Genomic DNA, 13102 nt, shown 5'->3' with positions numbered 1-13102 from the left:
TTTGTTGGGTGAATGTGAGAAATGGGGAAGGAAGGACAGGGAGGAGAAGAAGGAAGGAGCTCTCCAGGACAGGAGGCAGTTGGATATGCAGACCCAAGCCTAGGAGAGGGTTCTCTGTGTAGGCCATGTAGAGACACCCCAGAGAGAGGCCGGAGGGGAAGAGACAGAAAGGGAAAAGACGCGGAGTGAGGGGGAAGCGGCTGAAGGCAGGCTCGGGCACCAGCGCCTGTAGGGGCCAACAGACAAAGACCCCGCTGGGAACAGGAAGAGGCCAGAACCAAGAGCCGAGAGAGCACGGAGCTGCCAGAATCTAAGCAAACAGGCATCTCAGCAAGGAGGGACAGTGATCAGAAGGCTGAGAAAGCGGCTCTAGAGTTGATGGCCCGGAGTTCACGACATGGGCTAACAGTGCTCCAGGTCCGAGGCGAGAGCCTTCCCCTTCCCAGTTGCCCTGTGTCACGGCACAGCGATCCAGCTGCACTCGGGGAGGCCTAGAGCTGTTCAAGTCGCATAACCAGCAAGTGGAAGGACGGGGCTGCTAACCCAGCGGGGCTTGCCCAAACCTGTGACTCCCACCAACCGGCTGCTTGTCTCAGTGGTGACGAGGGTGGAGGGCAGACCTTGGCGTCCGGGAGACAGAGAGAAGGGCACGGGAACTCACACTCACCCCATGCTCACTGTGGGTGTACGTGTGACCGCAGGCGAGAGGAGAGACAGGGGACGACCGCTGGAGGGGGCGAGGGTGGCTATTCAGGGAGGGGCGGGAGACACTTACTCTGGCCCTGTGCTGGGATGTGGAAATACTTTCACAAAACAGAAACCTGCATTAACAGGGGCTTTTTAAAACACTAGGATTTTACCATTATAACTGAGTGTAGCGGACTAGCTATTTCCTTTGCTAAGACACATGAAAAGTGCTATTTCCCATATTTAATATATGTGTAAAAGTATTCATGCATTAGAATTATACATACATTTTTGGGTCCCTTGCTTTTTTCTGATGAGGGTGTGATATTTCGTTTCAAAATGATAGTGGCATTAAACTCTGGATGATGGGAAACAAGAGGAAAATCGGCCATGAGAACATACAAGCTAGCAAAGGGAATATACACCAATCACAGGAGTGAATCCTCTCAATCACAGGGCAAAAGATTCTTGTGAGGGGGAGAAAATTCATTTCGCCTTCTGAGAGCAGATTCTGCCCTGGCCTTTGTGGAACACACAAGCACGCTGCGGGCTCCTCCCTGGGAGGCTGCAGTCAGCTTTGTGTGCCTCTAAGAGAACACGCTGCAGAGCCAGAGCTGGCTGCTCATCTGGGCGTGTTTTTGGTTTCGTCATTGCCCTTTCAAAGTGGCTGTGAGCCTCATGCATCTCTGATTGTCAAGACAGGGCAGAATTTGTCCCGTATTCAAAGGAGCACCCAGAGGAGGGAAGGCCTGGCCTGTGCTAAAAAGGCTTTAAAATCAGGGGAACCACCATGAGCAGAAACCGCCATGAGGTTGTTAATCAGCTCTCGGCTTCAGTTGGTGGAGAACTGTTTTGATCAACTTGGAGCAACTGTGTGCTGTTGGACTTGCAGCTGAGGTTTTCTTGCATAGGATTTTACATGAGTCCTCTAAGTCAAAAATATTTGGGACGTTTGAAGAGGTTGTGAAAACTGAAAGTGGAGTCGCTCAGTCTTGTCTGACTCTTTGTGACTCCATGGACTGTAGCCTACCAGGCTTCTCTGTCCATGGGGTTTTCCAGGTAAGAGTACTGGAGTAGGTTGCTGTTTCCTTCTCCAGAGGATCTTCCCCACCCAGGGATCAAACCCAGGTCTCCCGCACTGCAGGCAGACGCTTTACCCTCTGAGCCACCAGGGAGGCCCCTGAAGAAGTTAGATCCACCGAATGCCAGCACAGTGAGTGAGAACAAGAAAAACTGAATCCACTCATTGATTGGACGACCTAATGCTCAGCCTCAGGTCTGGTGCTGCCCTGTCCCCTCCACCACAACCCCACCCCAGGACTGCGTGCTTCTGTGAAACAGCCAAGGCCGAATGTCCACAAGACCTCCTGAATTCCATGACAACCTCTGCATTCTAACGGCACCAGGGTCTATGAAACTCCTCCAATGGGCAGATTCAAGCGTCTAATTCAGACCTGGCCTTGAGAAGCAGGTTTTCTGCTTGTACTACCCACCGGCCATTGACTTTTGCTTTACAAGAGCAGGACTGAAGCAGAGCTTCCACTCTGATTGCCTGCAGTTGGCTAGTGTTGGGTGGACAGTAAAGCAATAGCAGAGCTTGCAAACCGAAGGTCCACCTCCCTCCTAGACCTCGCGTAAATGCACCTCTGTGGAGAACCTGCGTGCTGAGAACCAGGATGGCTTGGCTTGAGAACACAACAGCTTGGTTGTGTAGCTCTGACCTGCAGTCCTGGGCAGTCATGAGCAGTGAGCGTACAAGCCTTCCTCTCTGGAATCTTCTAGGCTCACCCTGCATTTCATCAGAGGGCTGGTCAGGTCCCTTCAGCTCTTGTCTCTGGCAGGGTACAGTGGTAGCCCCAAATCTGGATCAAGACTCTGAACACACCCCACCTCCAGAAAAACTCTGCAGTAGCCATTTGTCCTGAGGGACCCCCATGCTAACTACTCTGCTCAGGGGCCAGTGAGGTCCGTCCCCAAACTCTGCTGCCATTTCCATGAGGTCATGCCGGGCTCAGGGAAAGCCTCAGGGTCTGCACCACCAACACTAGGTATTCCAGGGGATTCTTCGGGGGCCCCAGGCATTTATTTGTCGAGTTCTTAATTTGAACTATATGAAATTACCATTTTTTCTAGGTCAGACAGGATAAAAATGTCATATGTTCATCCTCATAATGGAAATTATGAGAGAAGTGTAGAGTGACTTCCTGCTGTGTGCACAGTATTGTTCCAGGACCTGGACACTTAGTGATAATGAAGACGGATGGGCCTTGCTCTTCGTGGCACATTCTATCGGGAGCTGATTTTCTGGGGCCACTTCCGAGCTATATGTTAAGCCGGCTACTTGGCCTCTCTGAGCTTCACCTAAGTATTGTGAGGGTTAAGTGAGATAATGTATACTAGGCCAGAAATGCATCGATGGCCTTCAACGAATAATAGTTCCTTTTATTTTACTGTGCTTCACATAGGACTCTAATCAATGTCTATTGAACAAAAAAAGCCTCAGAATGCATTGTGGGACTCTTAAAGCCCACCCCCTCAGAGCCTAAACTAGACACTCCTGAAGGAGAACTGTAGCCCTACAGCAGGGGCCCCTGAAAAGAAAAACCACGGATCCCAGAGTTCACCACTCCCTACCCACCCTGGGGCCTGGAAGAGACCAGCTGTGGTCCACCCCCATGAAGTCAGGAAGGCAGGAGGCACAGGAGGACTTTGGGGAGGTACAATTTGGTTCATACGTCTGAATGGACGTGTCATCATTTAGTCTGAAGAAAATAACTGCCAAATTTATTGCTTGAGGCAAAGCAGAGGTTGAGACCTCAAAGGAGACTAGGAAATTACCTGTCGGAACTTCTGGTTTTAGAAATCAAACACAGAGTTGGCTCTGATTAGTAACAGAATGTGTAAATTGACCAGTCCTTTCTCCAACAGTCCACCCACTCAGTCACTGGCATGACTGTAGATGTGGCGTTAATAGATTCCTTTTGCAGCCCAGGGGCCTATTTTTCGGCTCTGTGTGCAAACAGGCCACAGGGATATTTCACAGGTCACCTGGCATAGCATTTAAGGCTGCACAAACCGTACCGTAAAGGCGTGAATAAGTGCACAGCTGCTATCTACAGGTCAGCTTCTGATGGTACCTTCACTGTCGTCATTGTCCTGAGCTCTGTTCAGTTCTCCGGGTCCATTCTTCTTGGGTGGTGCACAGGGAGTTGAGACCAACAATTGCACTAGCTTCTTCTCATACACTTTTCTGGTGGAAGCTGAGCAAGAATGTGGGGAGCAGTTAAGTCAGTCTGTGATTCAAAATATTACACAACTTAGATTTTTATTCTTACATTATTGGGAAATTGTGGCTTTTACAGTAAGGTGGACCCCATACCTACTGGACTCACTCCTCGCCTTCCACCAACACTTAAGGTGGGCTTCTGTGGACTGGCCACAGAGTTAGGTGTCGTGGACATTGGAGAACAAGACTGACAAAGTCGTACATCCTATTTATGGGAAATATGGACAAGGACATAAACAGTTAACACGGGCACATTCTAGAAATGTAAAAAGAGCCCAGGGTGATATAATCAAGAGTAACTCTCACGATTGTAAAATACCAATACTTTCTCTTCACTAATCTGTGAGTAAGAACTGGGTTACTTATGGTCTCTTCCTTCTATACGGTTTTCTGGGTTTTAAAATTTTTTCCTATTTCTATTTTAAAGTTTTTTATTGCATATGTTTCTTCCATTACAAATAATTTTCAGCCTTTGGAGTTAGCTCACAAGTAATCGTTGAGTAGCCTCTAATAATTGCCGCATACGTACGTAGTATTGGGCCAGGTGGAAATCCAAGTTTGTGGAGTTCATTCTGTAATTCGTCATCACTTAGACACTTCACTTCCACCATGGTGACAAAAGTTGGGTCCCTTTTCTGACAGTGGAATCCTTGAGATAGCAAAACGTTAAGTTATAAACCAGACTTGTGAATGAGAACTAAAACTTTACCAGTCCACAGAAGTGTTTACAGCCCCAGCTCCCCAGCTGTGGAGGTGCAGAATCAATAAAGCAAAACCCACCATTTTCTGCTGTTTGTCTGTCATCAATCTCTTCTGGCTTTAGTGGCCTCAATGCAAAGCTTTGGTAGGGTGTCACTTTCCCCAGTGTCTTTGGGGTTCAATTATTTCTAACTTTTCTACTCAACTAATGTAAGAAAAATCTTCTACACAAAATGAACAGATATTTCGATCACTGCTTAGGAGCTCTGAGTAAGACACAAGCTCTTAGAAGATAAGTTAATTAAATATGAAAGAGCTGAGAGAGATTTTTTAGTGAGTTAAATAAAAGTTATTTATCCCTGCCCTCCTTTTGATGAGAGCACAGAGTGTGCAGAGCACTCCGCTACTGCAGACAGTAGTCTTTTCACGCTTGTAATTCAAGTCTGAACATAACGGACGGCAGTTTTTAATTAGCTGCCAACAGGCTTTGTAATTGCTGAATTGGCATTTGAAAAAAAGTCAGCTATTCATTCTCTGGCACACAAATTGATTTATATAGATTCAGGCAATTCTTGATATGGCTTTCCAAATCTGCAAAACCTCAGGTTCAATCAGTTTTATTTCATTGATCCCTGTATCCCCTAAAACTGACCTTCTACCTACTTAATCTGAAAAGACAGATGCATTTGTCAAATCTTTGTTTATTATACCTCATTTTTATCATGTTTCCAGTCTTCTTAATATTGCAGTGAAAATGACTTCAAGACAATTACTCAGCATATCAGGATCTGAACCAATTTTAAGTAATGACTTTGAACTTTATTTGTTCAATAAAGCTATACTTTGACCAGAGTCACATTCTGGCACATAGTAGGTACTTGGTAAATGTAAGTTTCCTTCTTTCCTATGTGTTTGGAAAGCTGAATTGACACTTTTAGGGCCGCTAGTAAATGACCTAATGTTATGAAAGAAAAGGATGATGCACCTCAGATATTTTTTAAACTGGAAGCTAGCTTAGGCAGATCCTATGACACTTGTTCCCAAGAACAGCTGTCTGTTATTTCACCACCTTCCCAAAAATAACCTCCAAAAGAGCCCTCATCAATTTCAAGTGACAGCAGACAATTGCTTAAAGGAACACCCATATGGAAGAAAAATTCAAATAGAATCCAGTTGAATGATTAACTCACTTACCCGTTTACATGGTTGTCTAAAGTCTCTGCAGTTGGGTAGTTACTAAAGCTGGGTGAGTTTCACCCAAGGATTTCCACTAGCAACCAATCCCTTTCTGCCTGTTAAGTATTATGGTAATCATAATACTGACATGTGACATCAGAAATCCCCCTGGCAACAGACTGATGTGAAAGTCAGATGATGAATTTAACCTGACTTCAAACAGAAAGGGGCACTGGTCAACTTCATAGGCCAAGTGCCATGGTAAAATATCAAGGGACGCAGAGAGACTGTCATGCATAGAAGTGAGAAGGGTCTGTTACCAAACCAAATGGTGTTCAGGAATTGGGAAGATAAAGGAGAAATCAAACAGACTCAAGTGTCCAGGCCATCATCAAGACTCACAGTAGTAGACGGATAATTTGGCCATATACTCTAGGGAAAATGGGAAGGTAGAAGGAACTCATATTAACTTGTTAAGGAACTGCTCATGTAGGAAAAAGACTATTTTGGTAAACAATGTTTCAGAACTTTGATGGTTTTGGCCTTTTCAAAGCACTCTCATCTCATCTCATTTCACCCTCCGCACACTCCTGAAAGACCTCTGGCACAGATATTATTTATTATCCATATTGCAGCAGCTAGTTTTTGTTGTCGTTGCTTAAGTTTGTTTAAGAGAGAACCCTCAGACTATTAGCTTGGGTATTTCAAAAAATACTGCTGAGACTTTAAAAACAATTATGCAAGACAAAATATAGCTTTGTGAAAACACAATGCCTTCATTAAATACCAGGGATAGGAGGAAATCACTGGGAGGGCTTAAGAGGACAGTGGAGCCAGCCTGGCTAGAGTCAAATTCCAGTTCTGTGTCTTACCAGCTGAGTGCCCCTGGGTGGGCTAAGTTACTAACCTTACTGTGTCTCCTTTTCTTCATCTGTAAGACGGATGACAGTGGCACCTACCTCACAGGGCTATTACGTGGATTCACTGAGTGCTTGGCATATGAAGTGTTTGGCACATGAAGTGCTTGGCACATAGTAAGTAGTGTATAAACGTTTTCTGTTGTTTTGATTTTTCATGAGCTCTATTGCAGAAAGTTTCTACAACCAATGTCTTTCTTAGAAGTCTCCACCCCACTTACACTTGCCCATGGGACTCTATCATGTCAACACTTTGCAGGTTCTGGGAAGGGACTGAACATCTCTGTGTGCATGGTCAGGGAGTCTCACTGAGGGATCCCAGACTGCGGTTCCAAGGGCTCTGGCTCCCAAGTCTGTGAATAAAACATCAGTTTCCAAACAAACATACAATGCAAACATTTGCCAACATCTGAACACTGGGTTTACCAAACAAAGACTTTGAAAATTGACACATGTGTTTCAAATCAAAGCAAATAAATGATAGGCTTGGGTTATTAGGATGCACAAGCATTTTATTTACATTTCCCAGAATTGCTTTAAACAAAGAAAGCAGCCAGCAGGTGGAACGGCTTCCACTGAAACAGACTCTTGGGAGAAAGTAGCATTTCTAAAATACTTTCTTGGTCAGACCTCTGGAGCTTAAAACAAGCTAGGCTGACAAAGAGTTTAATCAGATGGTATGATTGGGTTGACCCCCCTATTATTCGCAAACCATTCTGTCTGAAGTGTATGCATGATTCTATTCTCAGTGTTATTCTGTTTAAAATTTCCTGTGCTCTGCGATTTCCTGAAATATTTGATTTTTATTTTTACATCACCCACTTCCCTTGGTTTTATCTGTGAAGTCCCGGTCATTAGCTTGTTTTTTGTTTTATTCTCTCCATGACTGCAAAGATGTTTTATTCCATTTCTCCAGGGAAACAAGTTTTAATTGCCAATCGACTAGGTATTCAACATGATAAGGTATCTAAACCCTGAGAGCTTCCTCCTTTCATTAAAATGTAGATCCAATTTCTTTTCCCTTAATGCCACATGCTGTTATTAAACTGAAATAACGGAAATACTAAAAGCCAGATGTCACTTCAGTCTCAGGTTTGACATGGGGCACAATTTCCTCTCCTCAAGCTTAATCTGATGTTATTTACTAACCCCATCCTTTGGAAGAATGCACAATTTAAATGTAAATGCAATTTACATAGGGGAGCAGAGAGTAGATATGCAGTTTCAATTGCCAATAACCATTTGCAAAGGGGGAAATCAACTAAAGCAAGGATCAGCAGCTGTCAGGCTGAAGTCTGCATCACTTGCCATTCTCTCCCAACTTTCCTTCTAAAGCCAGCTGCCTCTGAGCCACAGCTATGCAGGTACAAGGAAGTGGAGAACTGAGGCATTTTCTCAGATATCTCAAGCTGCACTTACTATGGACTGAGGGACAAAGGAGGAAGTTTGTTTCAGTGAGCTAATCCGGTTGGCATCACTATTGAAATTATGAACTGACCAATTTCTTTCAACAAATATTTATTGGTCATCTCCTATGGGACAGACTTTATGCTTGGCTTAAATTAGGGAGACAGAGAAGAGAAAATACAAACATGCAAAACCCACAGTCCTTTTAAGGAGCTCATTCCCTTAAAGAGAAAAGAAAGCAAATAATATCAAGAAAATAAGATAAACTGTTAACAGAGTGCTCCAGGAGCCCAGAATTGGAAGTTTCTAAGGGCTGAAAGTTTCATTTGGGCTGAGGCTTCTAGAATAAGCCATAGTTTGCCCTGTAAAAAGAGAACTGGGGACCGTCATTCTGGGATGTGGTGAGCAAGAAGGAAATGAGCCTGGTGGACAGGTTGGGCCAACTTATGAAGACTTCTGTGGCCCATGCCAAGGAGTTAACCCTTCACCCCATGCACATTTGGAAGTTCAGAAGCAGCGCATGGCGTGACTGTGTTTGACTCTGGGTTGAGGACAATGCATTTATGCATTTGATACAATTTCAGTTTGAGTCTGAGTAGAGAATGAGTTGGTAGGGCAGAGTCTGGAGACCTCTTGGGGAAGTTATTACAATAGTCCAGAAAAGAGTTGACTCAGACTGGACCAGGCCAGTTTGCGGGAGGACTAGAGAGAACGACATGTGGTTTGCGAATGGTTTAGGAGCTGGAACAGACTGGACAGGATGTCTGATTGGAGGTTTCCTCTGCCTCCCTTGCACGGGAACTATTTCAGCCTAAATCTTTTGTCTCAGCCATGAGCCTACTTCTGGAGTTTGGTCTACACAGCACTGACACTTAAATGATTATTCTTTGCTCACCTAGTCAACTCTTGATTCTTCACTTTGCTTGAACGCAGCAGCAAAGCAGATAATCCATAACTCTCCGCTATTTGGCTTTGGAATTAATTACACTTTTAAGAGCAAATTTGCCTTCCTAATTAATCTTTCTTAGGCTAATATTAAAATTAACTAATATTCCTGGAGCCCGTGACAGTCGGGCAGGGGAAGAGGGGAGCAGGGGAGGGGAGGGCAGGGGAGGTGTTCAGCCTTAGGCTGTGAAGCAGGAGAAAGACACGCCACACCCACAGTCCATGTGGATCAGCCACAGAGGCCACGAGCTGAGCCTGGCTTACTGAGAGAGAGCTGCATAGCTAGAGACTCAGGTCCCTTGGGACATCAGTTACTGAACACCTACTGCACACCAGACACCCTGCTAAGACTGAAGATGAGAAGATGGGTAAGGCAGAGTGTCTGCTTTCAAAGAGCTGCCTCTTTAATGGGGACAACAGAGGATTGAACAATTGTTTAACCAAATGCAGTGAGGGCTCTGGCAGAAGCATCTTCTCCTCAGGAGAATAAGGCATGAACAAGGCTAACGGAAAAAAACAAAACCAAATTTCTGTGAAACAAAGAGAAGAAAGTTGCTTAATTGCCGTTTTATAAACACAAAGCAAATATGTTTTTAATAAGATCGAGTGCATACAGTCTCTTCTTTCAGCCTCCAAGTTAGTAGATGCTGCTTATGTGAAGTAAGACAAGATGGATCGTTCCCAGTGGTTTTCAAGATACAATGCTCCATCCCCAAGGTTCCCTCCAAGCTGCTGCGGAGGTGGGTGGTGAGCACAGAGCAGCCACACTCCAGGGCAGTCAGGACGAGTCTGCCTCTGCCAGCTTCGCATGTTGGGCTCCTATGAAGACTGCTTTTAAAGGCAGAATTTCACTGCTGTGCAAAGTTAGGAGGCTACCCATCCACCCTGTTCTCTGTGCTGCTTCTTAAAACCGAAATGAATCTGTCCTCTAGTTCTCTTATGAAGACAAACCAGCCCTTAAATGCTGACAAATTATTATCTTAAGCACTCCCTTTCTGGTATCCTGTAGGTCTTGCATACGAGATTTATTGTGCATAACTAATGTACAAAAAATGTTGGATAATCTGTGGACAATAGAAAGAGATCAAAATGTGATTTTTGTCTTCAAGGAGATTATGTCTACATGAAGAAACAAACTCCAAAGACATAAGATTAAAAGTAAGAAGTCAAAGTTCATAATTGGATACCAACATAGTACCCAAAAATGTTGCAGAAATTCAGAAGCAGAGGGGAAAAAATCACCCCTGGTTAGGGGTGGGAGGTGTTCAGGGAGAGCTTCCTGGAGAAGGTGAAACTCTGACTGTGTGTGTGTGTGTGTGTGTGTGTGTGTGTGTGAGTCGCTCAGTCGTGTCTAGCTCTACGACCCCATGGACTGTAGCCCACCAGACTCCTCTGTCCAAGAGATTCTCAAGGCAAGAGTACTGGAGTGGGTTGCTGGAACCTACCAAACAAGTAAGGTGTGGGTAGGCAGAAGCAAAAGGTTGGACCTTCCAGGCAAAGACAGACACATTACGGACAAAGGCTTAGAGTAGGAATGGGGATTAGAGCAGACCAGCTTCAGCAAAGGATTTGCTTTACACAGGGATGGACACGGTTGAACAAGAGCCCTAGGATTTCCTACAAAGGTGTAGGGCCCCAGGTCCCTTCTGCCTCCAGGAGCCTCCCATTCTGGGGCTCTCTGATGACAATGATGGGTTGTCCCTGGAGGTCCCTGACTATCAGGAAGACTAATCTGACAGTGCAGGACAAGATGAACCACAGGGGAAGAGTGGCCGTGGGGAGGGAGACGTGGGGTCCTTCACCGTAGTCTCCCCGTGAAATGATGATAAACAGTAGCAAAAGCAATGGAGGGAGGCTGCGGACTGCCAGAGTCTCAGCCGGGAGCTCAGGACCCTCCGGAGGAACTTAGAGGCAAATGCAGAGCGATCAGGAGCCGACTCGGGCCAGGCTGCCTCTGCTTCTATCCTGGACCCGCCACCTACTCTAAGCTCTGGGATTCTGTGCCTTGGCTTTCACATCTGTGAAATGGAAATGCAATAAAATTACCTTCTCCGCAGAATGCCGCAGGACTGAGGTAATGCACTTCACGTGCTTAATGCACTGTTTTCAATAGTGCCCATGGTAAGGGCTCAGAAGTGTGAGCTGTGAGCGAAGCCCCGTTACTCTGCAGGGGCAGCAGCGGCCTCTTGCAGGGCTCTTGGTGGGGCGGGGACATGGCCTCACGGCCTCACAGCCTCACAGTCACAGCCCACCTCTCCCTGTGAATCAGGGGAAACTGAAGGTAGCTTGTCCTCCTTTAAGGACCTGCTTGTATATTTTGGAGATTAATCCTTTATCTGTTGTTTCACTTCTTATCTTCTCCCACTGCGGGCTGTCTTTTCACCTTGTTTCCAGTTTCCTTTGCTGTGCAGAAGTTTTAATTAGGTCCCACTTGTTTATTTTTGTTTTATTTTCCACTCCTTTAGAGGGTGGGTCATAGAGGATCTTGCTGTGATTTATGTCATCGAGTACTCTGCCTATGTTTTCCTCTAAAAGTTTTATATTTTCTGGTCTTACATTTATGTCTCTAATCCATTTTGAGTTTGTCTGTGTGTGTGTTGTCAGGAAGTGTTCTAATTTCATTCTTTTACACATAGCTGTCCAGTTTTCCCGGCACCACTTATTGAAGTGTCTGTCTTTTCTCCCTTATATATTCTCACCTCCTTTGTCAAAGACGAGGTACCCATAGGTGCGTGGGTTTTCTCTGGGCTTTCTGTTTTGTCCCATTGGTCTATATTTCTGTTTTTGTGCCGTACCATACTGTCTTGATGACTGTAGCTTTGTAGTATAGTCTTAACCCTCTTGCACTGTTGGTAGGAGTGTAAATTGATACAGCCACTATGGAGAACAATATGGAGATTCCTTAAGAAATGAGGAGTAAAACTACTATATGACCCAACAATCCCACTACTGGGCATATACCCTGAGAAAACCATAGTTGAAAAAGACACATGAACCCCAGTGTTCATGGTAGCACTATTTGCAATAGCTAGGACATGGAAGCCACTTAGATGCCCATCGACAGATGACTGGATAAAGAAGCTGTGGTATATATATACCACAGAATATTACTCAATCATAAACAGGAACACGTTTGAGTCAGTTCTAATGAGGTGGATGAACCTAGAGCCTATTATACAGAGTGAAGTAAGTCAGAAAGAGAAAAAATATCATATACTAATGCATGTATATGGAATCTAGAAAGATGGTACTGATGTACCTATTTGCAGGGCAGCAATGGCAATGTCCACATAGACGGCAGACTTGTGGACACAGTGGGGGAAGGGGAGGATGGGACAAATTGAGTGAGCAGCACAGAAACACAGGCGTTACTATGCGGGGATCTGCTCTATGACACAGGGCGCTCCAGCTAGCACTCTGTGACGACTTAGAAGAGTGGGATGGGGCGGGAGCTGGGGGGTAGGGTCAAGAGGGAGGGGATTTGTATGCCTATGGATGACAATGAATTTAAATAAAAAGGCCAGTCAGGGATCTGCTTTTACTCTAAGGGACATTTGAGAGAGAGAGAATGCACTGGAGGGAATGGGCTCACATCACAGGGAGAGAGTGTTGTTCAGCGGAAGGAACAACTCACAAAAGAGAGACCAAATTTAATAAAAGATGAGACAAACCAAGATGAAGAGGGCATGGTGGGACATCCATTCCTGCCCCTAAAACCAAGGAGAGGTGAATTCTCACAGCTTGAAGGAGACTGTATCGGCAAGGGTTTGAAGACAGGCATAGAAAGATAATCAAGGTAGAAGCAAAGGAAAAAAGCGGGAGCATAAAACAGAACCAAGAATGAGGCTAAGAGAGATGGAAACCCTAATGGCCTAAATATCCTTTTACAGTCCTTGCAGGAGAAGCTCTAAGCTGACCCTACTTTCCAGCAGCCACACACACAGACACACACACACACATCTACAATTCTACACTGGTAAAATGA

General features: G+C 45.1%; 1 protein-coding gene across 1 annotated transcript; it reads right to left on the bottom strand.

Moving 5' to 3' along the window:
- Positions 1–3448: 3448 nt before the first annotated feature.
- On the bottom strand, positions 3449–4888 carry LEMD1 (LEM domain containing 1). The gene is made up of 2 exons (XM_086345622.1): positions 4503–4888; positions 3449–3947 (listed from the first exon to the last, which is right to left on the bottom strand). The coding sequence occupies exons 1-2, from the start codon at positions 4582–4584 to the stop codon at positions 3808–3810; spliced, it is 222 nt and encodes a 73-aa protein (XP_086201748.1). The 5' UTR covers positions 4585–4888; the 3' UTR covers positions 3449–3807.
- Between the last annotated feature and the right edge of the window lie 8214 nt (positions 4889–13102).

Source organism: Bos grunniens, chromosome 16 (genome assembly GCF_055505025.1).
Source record: "Bos grunniens cultivar Pamir isolate PY7600 chromosome 16, Bosgru_T2T1.0, whole genome shotgun sequence".
NCBI lineage: Eukaryota > Metazoa > Chordata > Mammalia > Artiodactyla > Bovidae > Bos > Bos grunniens.
Note: the sequence above shows the minus strand (reverse complement) of the source record. Positions and strands in the feature narration are given on the sequence as shown.

What these genes read in the sequence shown, in the direction of transcription:
- LEMD1 (XM_086345622.1), bottom strand. Translation starts at nt 4,584, where the DNA reads ATGGTGGAAGTGAAGTGTCTAAGTGATGACGAATTACAGAATGAACTC. An exon ending in TCCACCTGGCCCAATACTAC is followed by an intron (nt 3,948 to 4,502) that starts GTACGTATGCGG and finishes ATTCTTGCTCAG; the next exon opens with CTTCCACCAGAAAAGTGTAT.